This window comes from Biomphalaria glabrata, chromosome 12, assembly GCF_947242115.1.
Source record: "Biomphalaria glabrata chromosome 12, xgBioGlab47.1, whole genome shotgun sequence".
Classification (NCBI taxonomy): domain Eukaryota; kingdom Metazoa; phylum Mollusca; class Gastropoda; family Planorbidae; genus Biomphalaria; species Biomphalaria glabrata.
In genome coordinates this window covers 1,213,277-1,224,688 of record NC_074722.1, presented here as the reverse complement: position 1 = coordinate 1,224,688, position 11,412 = coordinate 1,213,277, and the positions used below count along the sequence as shown (strand labels likewise).

General features: G+C 38.3%; 1 protein-coding gene across 1 annotated transcript; it reads right to left on the bottom strand.

Annotated features, from left to right (window-relative positions):
* Positions 1-3,308: 3,308 nt before the first annotated feature.
* On the bottom strand, positions 3,309-4,541 carry LOC129922107 (serine-rich adhesin for platelets-like). Its single transcript, XM_056006698.1, has one exon. The coding sequence runs from the start codon at positions 4,539-4,541 to the stop codon at positions 3,309-3,311; it is 1,233 nt and encodes a 410-aa protein (XP_055862673.1).
* Between the last annotated feature and the right edge of the window lie 6,871 nt (positions 4,542-11,412).

Here is an 11,412-nt window from a genome sequence, read left to right as displayed (position 1 = left end):
AATAATCTTCTTTGTCCAATGCGCTTTAAATTTTTAATCTTTAGCTTTTTAAGCTTTTAGACTTGGCATCAACACATAAGGCGGCGAGCCCCCAGATATCTGTCATAGATGACTTCCACCGCCTCTTCCTAGCTGCTGCCTACACAATTTTAGCTTTTATAAAAAGGCGCGATGCCATGTTAGACCTGGTCGGCCTTCGTGTTTTGGCTTTGGCCAACGTGCTACTAGACTAAGCTGAGGTCCCTCGAATCTCATACTTCACTCACGGGACGAGTGCCTGTGCTGGGAAGGCCTTATCCATTGGTGACATCATCTCGGTTTTGTTATTCCTAGGATCCTTCCAGGTCATCGTTGGACATAGACAAAGTAGGCAGCTTCTTAGGACCTCCGATAGGCCAACATTCTAGCTTGATGGCCAACATTCGTTCTTGATGGCCAACATTCTAGCTTGATGGCCAACATTCTAGCTTAATTGCCAACTCTCTAGCATGATGGCCAACGTTCTAGCTTGATTGCCAACATTCCCAACTATTATGTCCTAAGGCCCCCAACTTTTATGTCCTAAGGCCCCCCCCCAACTAATATGTTCTAAGACCTCCAACTATTATGTCCTAAGGCCCCCAACTATTATGTCCTATGGCCCCCAACTTTTATGTCCCTAGGACCCCCAACTTTTATGTCCTAAGGCCCCCAACTTTTATGTCCCTAGGACCCCCAACTATTATGTCCTAATGCCCCAACTATTATGTCCTAAGGCCCCCAACTTTTATGTCCCTAGGACCCCCAACTTTTATGTCCTAATGCCCCCAACTATTATGTCCTAATGCCCCAACTTTTATGTCCTAAGGCCCCCAACATTCTTTCTAAGATGGCCAACATTCTAGCATGATTACCCCCCCCCCCCCCGACAATTATGTCCCTATGCCACCAGTTTCCTTATGTCCCCTTGCTCCCCGTCTCCTTACTTCCGCCCCCCCCCCCAACTCCTTTCCTCCCTGGCCATGTATGTTTTCCTATTTTTCATTTAAGACATTCTTGTAGTTGACAGGGTCAAGGTCAGGAGACGGCCAAACCCTTGTTTTTCACTAGATAGCCCAGGTTCCTGAAAATGAAATATTGGGAGTTTGTCGGTTGATTGGAAACTGGAGAGAAGAGAGGGGGGGGGGCGAGGTGTCCCCCCCCCCCCGCCACTCTATTCATAGTTTGTCCATTACACAATGTGCTGTTTGTAAACACATGCTAACGTAGGAACATTTTCTTCATTGATTTTTTTTTTTTTCGTTTCGTCATGTTTGGTGGCAGACGCCAAATGCCCGTTCGAGTTTTAAATGAATGATGGTTGGTGGGGAACTGCTGGGTGGCCCGTCGCGATGGCCGGCAGTTCGACTCAGGACCACTGACCAGGTCAACAACTCAAACGTGCCTTTCCTCCCGTTGACTGCGCATGTTATTTTTAGTGGAACTCTTGTTTAAGGGAGGGGGGGGGGGAAACAACATTTCCGTTCTTTCTAGAGGTAACACTTTGGCTTCCGGTTGCTCCGACATTTTGATGCAGTCTCAAGCAGACGATGCACACACACACGCGCACACACACACACATATATATTTATATATATATATATATACAGAGAGAGAGAGACATTCGCTCAAATGTCTACACGCTATGTCGTATTGAATTCGAAGTTTTAAATATTTGTTTAACAGGAATTCACAAATTAAACAAGAAGCTGTGTACTTGTTTTACTTCAATAAATGATAGGTAAACTATCTATCTATATGTTTATTCATACCACATGGTGACAGATCGAAGATATGTGTGTCTATCGATCTGTTATAGATAAGGTTGTATTTGTTTAATTGTAAGTCAAAGTATAATCGGATTAAACAATAACAAAGAAAGTGTAGAAGGATTCTAATCTCCCTCTATTTTTGTCTTTCTTTCTTTCTTTCTTTCATTTTCTCTTTCTCTCTTGCTTTCTCTTTTTTTTCTCTTTTTTTTCTTTCTCTCTTTCTTTCTCTTTTTTTCTCTTTTTTTTCTTTCTTTTTCTTTCTCTCTCTCTTACTCTCTTTCAGTTTCTCTTTTTTTCTTTTCTTTCTTTCGTTCTCTTTCTATCTCTTTCTTTCTTTCTCTCTCTTTCTCTCTTTCTCCTCTTTCTTTATCTCTTCCTCTGTTTCTATGTGTTTATCTCTTTCTGTTTTTTTTTTGTCTTTCTTTCTCCCCTCCTCGTTATTTTTAAATCTCCATTTTCTCCCATTAAACATGCGTCTCTACTTTCTTAAAGCTTGTTGGGGCCTTGCATTAATGTGTTCGGTGTAGTCCATTAGACTGTATCTATCAGTCATAGAGTTATCTGCATTGATTCCCTCTTGGCGCCCCCCCCCTCCCCGAAACACATTCTACTTTACCCTCCCATTCTGACAAATACTAACGGAGAAACAAAACAAAAAAAAGCTGATGGGGGGGGGGGGAGGAGCGAAGGGGAGATAACATGCTAAAAATCTATTTCCCATCTTAACAACGGCAACGTAAGTAGTGGTAGTAATGGCGACTTGTAGTTGAATTCCATGAGATCTGTAATGGAAAGTGGGTTGGAAGGCTGGGTCGGGGGGGGGGGGGTGACTCAGTACCGACAGTATTATATATAGAGAGATAGAACAGAAGATACAACAGAAGACATTGTAATATATATATATATATATATATATATATATATATATATATATATATATATATATATATATATATATATATATATATATATATATAAAATAATAATAATAATAATAATAATAATCTTTATTGTCCGTATGGAAATTTGTCTTACAATTTGTGCATTACACCAAACAAAAAACATTATAACTATAAGAAACCAAAGTGCACATTCACACCAGACTCACTCATAATTTACATGTGACAAAGTTTATACCAGATTGTTCTTATTTAATGATTTGATTGGCAGGGGAACAAAAGAGTGTTTGTGTCTGTTTGTCTTTGCTATCGGTGTCTTGTATCTCTTTTGTGATGGTACAATCACAAAATCCTGACACAAAATGTGATTCTTTATTTCGAGGATCCTGTTAGCTTTTTGATAGATGTTTGTCTCAAACAACTGCCCCAATGGGGTTTGTTTTTTTGCCAATATATGTTAGAGCTGACTTACATTTTGGTAACTACTTATATCAAAAGTGATGTAGGCGTCAATGGGAGAGTTTCATACATGGCGGATAAACTCGAACTAGCTAGATTTGTTGGTGTACCCTCGGACTGCGAAAGAGATAGACAAGAAGACACAGTTAGAGATAGAACATCAGGAGACACAATCAGGAGACGGAAAAAGACACAGTAAAAAAAATAGCGCAGAAGACAAAGTGGAGGACACAACAGAAGACACAGCAAAAGATAGAACAGAAGACACATCAGAAGACACAGTTAGAGATTGAACAGTAGAATTAGTCAAAGATCGAACAGAAGATATAGTAAAAGATATAACAGAAGACACATCAGAAGACAAAGTGGAGGACATAACAGAAGACACAGCAAAAGATAGAACAGAAGACACATCAGAAGACACAGTTAGAGATTGAACAGTAGAATTAGTCAAAGATCGAACAGAAGATATAGTAAAAGATAGAACAGAAGACACATCGGAAGACACAGTTAGAGATTGAACAGTAGAATTAGTCAAAGATCGAACAGAAGATATAGTATAAGATAGAACAGAAGACACCTCAGAAGACACAGTTAGAGATTGATCAGAATACATAGTTAGAGATAGAACAGAAGACACAGTTAGAGATTGAACAGAAGACACATCAGAAGACACAGTTAGAGATTGAACAGTAGACACATCAGAAGACACAGTTAGAGATTGAACAGAAGACACATCAGAAGACACAGTTAGAGATTGAACAGAAGACACATCAGAAGACACAGTTAGAAATTGAACAGAAGACTTAATAAAAGATCGAACAGAAGATACAGTAAGAGATAGAACAGAAGACACATCAGAAGACACAGTTAGAGATTGAACAGAAGACACAGAAGACACAGTTAGAGATTGAACAGAAGACACATCAGAAGACACAGTTAGAAATTGAACAGAAGACTTAATAAAAGATCGAACAGAAGATACAGTAAGAGATAGAACAGAAGACACATCAGAAGACACAGTTAGAGATTGAACAGAAGACACATCAGAAGACACAGTTAGAGATTGAACAGAAGACACATCAGAAGACACAGTTAGAAATTGAACAGAAGACTTAATAAAAGATCGAACAGAAGATACAGTAAGAGATAGAACAGAAGACACATCAGAAGACACAGTTAGAGATTGAACAGAAGACACATCAGAAGACACAGTTAGAGATTGAACAGAAGACACATCAGAAGACACAGTTAGAGATTGAACAGAAGACACATCAGAAGACACAGTTAGAGATTGAACAGTAGACTTAGTCAAAGATCGAACAGAAGATATAGTAAAAGATATAACAGAAGACACCTCAGAAGACACAGTTAGAGATTGAACAGAAGACATAGTTAGAGATTGAACAGAAGACTTAGTAAAAGATCGAACAGAAGATATAGTAAAAGATATAACAGAAGACACCTCAGAAGACACAGTTAGAGATTGAACAGAAGACATAGTTAGAGATTGAACAGAAGACTTAGTAAAAGATCGAACAGAAGATACAGTAAGAGATAGAACAGAAGACACAGAGATTGAACAGAACACACATCAGAAGACACAGTTAGAGATTGAACAGAAGACACATCAGAAGACACAGTTAGAGATTGAACACAAGACACATCAGAAGACACAGTTAGAGATTGAACAGAAGACACAATTAGAGATTGAACAGAAGACACATCAGAAGACACAGTTAGAGATTGAACAGAAGATACAGTTAGAGATTGAACAGAAGACACACAGTACGAGACACTGTTGTATTTTTTCTTTGGTTTTACACTTAAACACACACACACACGAAGAGGCACAAAATCACATACACACACCCAATTCACTCACAAACACGCACACACACAGTAGCACCCACTCTCACTAACCCACCCAAACACACTTTTACACACATACACACACACATCTCGTCGTTTTCCTGTCATCTTGAGACGTGTTCATTCGTTATTTTATCTTATCTTATCTTATAAAATACAGAGTTACTTTTAAAAAAAGATGATTACGTCCTACGCCTTCCCTAGATCATGTTAACCAATAACCTAAATTCTGCCAAGTCATTGGTTTTCCTGGCTGACTCAGGCAACCCATTCCATGTTCTAATAGCACTAGGGAAGAAGGAGCATTTGCACACATTTTTCCTAGCATATGGAACGAGGAATGTGCCTTTATCTTTGTGTCTTTCTGAGTATTTTACTAGATTTTGTTTTTATATTTGAAGATTCTATCTATGGCATCCTTCAGTCGCGAAGTCATCTCATAGAAATGAGATGAATGCCTGGGCATTAGCTATGGTCTCAACGATGTCGCCCACACATTAGTTCCCCCCTCTCCACGCAGCTGATGTATCCAAAGGAACGGCAGTGCCGATACAGTTTGGGGTCAGCGGTGTCGCAGGTTCTGCCAGAGTGTAGCACTGGAAGATTATGGTTCAGTGTTTTATGCATAATTGCTACTTTACTTCTGAGTCTTCTATCCTGAAAGCTTTCTAAACTTAGTGATTTTACTAAAGGTGTTACTCTAATAATTGTGAATATTTGTTTGTTATGAATCTCACTGCTCTATTTTGTGTCTATTCCAGTGTCTTAAAAAAGAGGATGCATATTCTATTATTGGCCTGACCAGGATTAAATAATATTTTAGTTGTATGTTCTTGTTGAATTTGTAAAAATTCTTTTTGTATACCCCTTCTGTTTTGTTTGGTTTTTTAAATAGTTTTATCAATAGGGGAATTTCATGGTATTTAACATTTACTATAACACCTAGGTATTTTGTTTTTTAGTGTAATTTAGTGAATAAAATAAGTGGTATTTATTTGTTTTAGTTTTTTTTTTTTTTTTGTAACTCTTAATCAGGAAACACAGGCAGAGCCATGTACAAAGAAATGACTACGCCTAACAAACTGGACAGTATTAACTTCCTCCCCCGCAAAGAACAATCTACAATTTTCCAACACACAACTCTACTAAATTACCACCTGAACAAAATAAACTCCACACAACTCCCCCTTTTGCAGACACTGCGCCCACCCTTATGAAACCGTAAACCATATCCTCTTTGAATGCCCCTCCCTAATCCACCTTAGGCAGACCCTACTTCCACTACAGCCCAACATAACCAACACCCTGTACGGCAGTGCTGAACAACTGAAGAAAAACAGCACACTTTTTTTCCTTGGCACAGTCTGCGAAAGAGCTCACAGCTCAGCAGCAATAAAGCTGGCTAGAAGAAGAAGAAGTAACTCTTAATAACTGACATTTTTCTGGGTGGAAAGACATGTTCCAATTTGATTCCCATTTCTGTAATTCATCTAATTCTCTTTGTAAAATATCTGTGTCTTGTGTTTTTTTGTGTGTTTTGTTTTGTTCTATATATTACGCAATCGTCTGCAATTGTTACTCATCACTGCGTCACAGAAACAAGTTTATGAACCAGAAACGCAGTATCAAAAAGTTTAGATTTCACCGTGTGTGTGTGTGTATATGTTTGTGTGTGTGTGTGGAGAGATTCCTTGTCCTGGCTGTCTCAGTTTTGTTCCGTTAATTAGCCCAGGAGACAAATGAACTGCAGCGCGTTTTAAGCACGAAAAAATTAGAAACAATAAAAAATGAGATTTTAGACTTCAATCGAAAACACAGCATTTAGAAATGTTTGACATGTTCTGGATGCTCCTTCAGAGTTGAAAATCTACTTCCCAGGCCAAACCTCCCGCAGGACGATGGGGGATGGGAGCAGGCAGAGTATGAACCCGGGACCACCGAGACAACAGAACGGTAGTCCAGCGCGCATACCTCACGACCATGCAGCCGTCCAATCTAATGCATTGCTTGTTCATAGCTGCGGAAATACATATTTTATTTACACCCGCGCCCCACAGTGATCATACTGTATACAGTTTTTACTGCAGTCATTCTTAATACAGCTGCATTCTATAATACAACACTTTTGTTATGGGGTACATTTCCATTTTTCTATGAGGGAATTTAGTATCTACAAGGTTCTCTTGATTAGATATACCTCTTAAGCTTTTTGTTGTTATTTTTTTATAAGAAACATCACAATTTGTGCTGTTCAATGTTAGCGTTGTCATCACAGGAATCCTTGGGCATAGGGCCTCTTTTTTGGGCCCTCCAGCCTCTTTTTGTGGGCTTTTTATTTGTAAGTTTTCACATTTCTCAAATATTAAATCATAAAGAAATATAGAGAAAATTTGAAACATGATTAACCTATACTTAATCACTTTACATAATACCTGTCTAGGTTTTTTTTTTCTAAAAGGAAACCTCAGAAATTTCGATATTCAATTATAGCTTTATCATCATAGGAATCCTTGGGCCTTAAGCCTCTTTCCTTTGCCTCTTTTTTGGGCCATCTACGTATATAGTGTAAAGTGATATATTTACAAAGTCTTCTTCTAGTTTGCTTATAAAATGTTGTATACTTTGGAGGGTAGTCTATTCACAGAATTATGTTTCTTTTAAGGTGAAAAGTAATGAGAATTTTAAACTAATATATTTGCTTTTTAAATATATTTTTTTCTATAAAACAATATCTGTTTAATTTTTTTTTTTAAATATGAATTTAAATATTCAAGTTTAAAAACAAATATTTAAAAATTTTTTTATGACTTTAACTGACTATTTTTTTTTTACTGTTGCGCATTTTTTAAAGTCTGCTTTCCTTTAAAATCTGATACTCTTTATAAAACGTTGACCCACCGGCTACGCCCGCTAGTTTGTTCCCAGTCTATATTAGTATATATTGTTTATTTAACTATGGACCCTACTTTTTTCCTATCTTTCGTTGTAAACATTGAGCTCTAGGAAAATATCTCTCTATATAAGATGACCCAACCAGATCAGTTCGACTCCTCACTTTTATCTCGTCTGTCTTTTTGTCATTGTCACTCGCCATGTCATCAACTCTGTCAATTACAGTGTTAATATTGACACGGGGCTATTTAGATATTAACGCACACAGTCTTGTCATTTAATAGCCAAAGCACTGACACACACACACACATCTACACACATTTTGATTATAATAATTGCTGAATAATCTCTCTTGTGTCATTGGAGATATACCCGATGAGATATACCCGATGAGATATGCCCGATGAGATATACCCGATGAGATATACCCGATGAGATATGCCCGATGAGATATACCCGATGAGATATACCCGATGAGATATACCCGATGAGATATGCCCGATGAGATATACCTGATGAGATATGCCCGATGAGATATACCCGATGAGATATACCCGATGAGATATGCCCGATGAGATATACCCGATGAGATATGCCCGTTGAGATATACCCGATGAGATATACCCGATGAGATATGCCCGATGAGATATGCCCGATGAGATATACCCGATGAGATATGCCCGTTGAGATATACCCGATGAGATATACCCGATGAGATATACCCGATGAGATATGCCCGATGAGATATGCCCGTTGAGATATACCCGATGAGATATACCCGATGAGATATACCCGATGAGATATGCCCGATGAGATATGCCCGATGAGATATACCCGATGAGATATACCCGATGAGATATGCCCGATGAGATATGCCCGATGAGATATACCCGATGAGATATGCCCGATGAGATATGCCCGATGAGATTTGCCCGATGAGATATACCCGATGAGATATACCCGATGAGATATACCCGATGAAATATGCCCGATGAGATATACCCGATGAGATATGCCTGATGAGATATACCCGATGAGATATACCCGATGAGATATGCCCGATGAGATATGCCCGATGAGATATACCCGATGAGATATGCCCGATGAGATATGCCCGATGAGATATACCCGATGAGATATGCCCGATGAGATATGCCCGATGAGATATACCCGATGAGATATACCCGATGAGATATGCCCGATGAGATATGCCCGATGAGATATACCCGATGAGATATGCCCGATGAGATATACCCGATGAGATATGCCCGATGATATGCACCTACAATCAAGGCCGCTTCTACGTCAAGGTCGAATCAGCACCTTTATTGCCAAAATGTTATGGAGTGTGTGCGTCTTCCTGATGTGGCTATGAGTAAAGGTGAGCGGCTGGTTTGGTTGTGTTAGGTTGAATATATTCTGATGAAATCATGAGGTGGTCCGTCGTTGTAAATACTGGCGTGGCAGTTGAGTGAAGAGAGAACAGGCGAGATAACTGTGATAGGATATCTATCTCTCAACCTCTCTCTCTCTCCCTCCCCCCCCCTCTCTCTCTCCCTCCCTCTCTCTCTCTATTTCTCTCTCTCAGACACACTCTCTCTCTCAAACATCTCTCACACTCGCACACAAACACAGACTAAATATATTTTCTAGTTTTTTTTTTAGATCTAAACGTGACAGACGGACAGACGGTTGGACAGACAAACCACACAAAACTTTGGAGGACTTCTTAAAATGAATGGATGAGTGCATTCTCTAGACTTTTACTGCAGGACACGTTTCTGCACATTCATGGCAGTGGCGTAACTATGGTGGGGGAGACATTGAAAATGAGTGTTTTATACATTAAATATTAAATATTATGCAAAATGCATGAACCACAAAGTAGTCAAATACCCCGAGCCCCTAAATGATTGCTAATTCCTAGCTACGCCAATACTTCTCAATGGTAAAAAGAGAGAGAATATTATTTCATTACATAATTCATTTTTCATAACCACTGTCATGCACCACATTGATAGAGGTCAAGGGTCGATCTTCGTTTTTTATTTTTGGGTAATTTAATAGGTTTGGTGGCTCGTGCATATTATTTAAAATTTTAATTCAGTAAAGTAAAAAGTAAAGTTTTCATTTTAGACCTTGGGATCTATAGGGCAGATGATGTAAAGGTCATCTGTTTCTGTGGCCCGCGGTTAACGAGGGTGTCATGTGGCCAGCGCAACGACCAAGCGCCTTTAATTTTTCCCCAACTTAAGTCAGGTACCCAATTAGAGCTGGTTGGACTTAGAGGTGCCCTAACATTCCTGAAATCAAAAATCCAAGTCTTCACCAGAATTCGAACCCCAACCATCGGTTTTGGAATCAAGTGCATTACCACTCAGTTATCTCGCCTCTTATTTTAATTCAGTATTTACAAAGAATTACATTGCCAGAAAAAGTAAAACAAGCATAGAAAATGGTTTGTTCCCCCTTAAGAACAAATTGAAGTTTTACAGTAATTGTTCATTATTCCTGTTAATTTAGATTGCCCATTGGTTCCATATAGAGAATTGTTTTAACGAGTTCAATACAATCAAAAGAAATCTTATCTTATATATTACAGACGTTACTTCAAAAAAGAAGATAATTACGTCATACGCATTTCATGTTTAAATCTAGTCATGCATGCTAATCAATGACTTAAACTTTGCTAAGTCATTGGTTTTCCTGGCTGATTCAGGCAACCCATTCCATTCTTTGATGCCACTAAGGAAGAAGGAGCACTTGTATGAATTTGTTCTAGTGTATGGAATAAGAAATGTGCCTCTATCTTTGTGTCATTCTGAGTATTTCATTAGGTTTTGTTTTTATATTTGTAAATTATGGTTTAGTGTTTTATGTAGTCGAATTTTTATTCCTCTGTCATAAGTGTCTTTTAAGTTAAATTTATATTCTGCCAAGTCATTGGTTTTCCTGCCTGGCTCAGGCAACCCATTCCATGCTCTAATAACACTAAGGAAGAAGCAGTATTTGCACAATTCCGTCTTAGCATAAGGAATAAGGAATGTGCCTTTATCTTTGTGTCTTTCTGAGTATTTTTATTAGGTTTTATATTTCTTTTTGAAGACTATGGTTTAGTGTTTGATCCTGAAGGCGCTCTCAATTTAGTGATTTTACAAATGGTGTTACTCCAATCAAATTGGAATATTCGTTTGTTATAAATCTCACTGAAGATAAGATTTCTTCTAGTTTTAAAAAAATGTTTTCTTGAGTTAAGGAATCCCAAACAGGGGATGCTTATTCTAATATGTAAAAATTCAATTGAGAAACAGCAGTTCTCCGAGCGCCAAAAAACCAACTCCTTAGACTTTGGATTGCTGAGACTAAGATTAAGACTGCTTTATTGATCCTTAAGGAAATTTGTTGTGATTACAAGAGCTCAATTTTCATATACAGACAACACAACAGAAACATACACCATAAATACAACAGACACAACAGAAAAAAGGTCATTCAGCGGC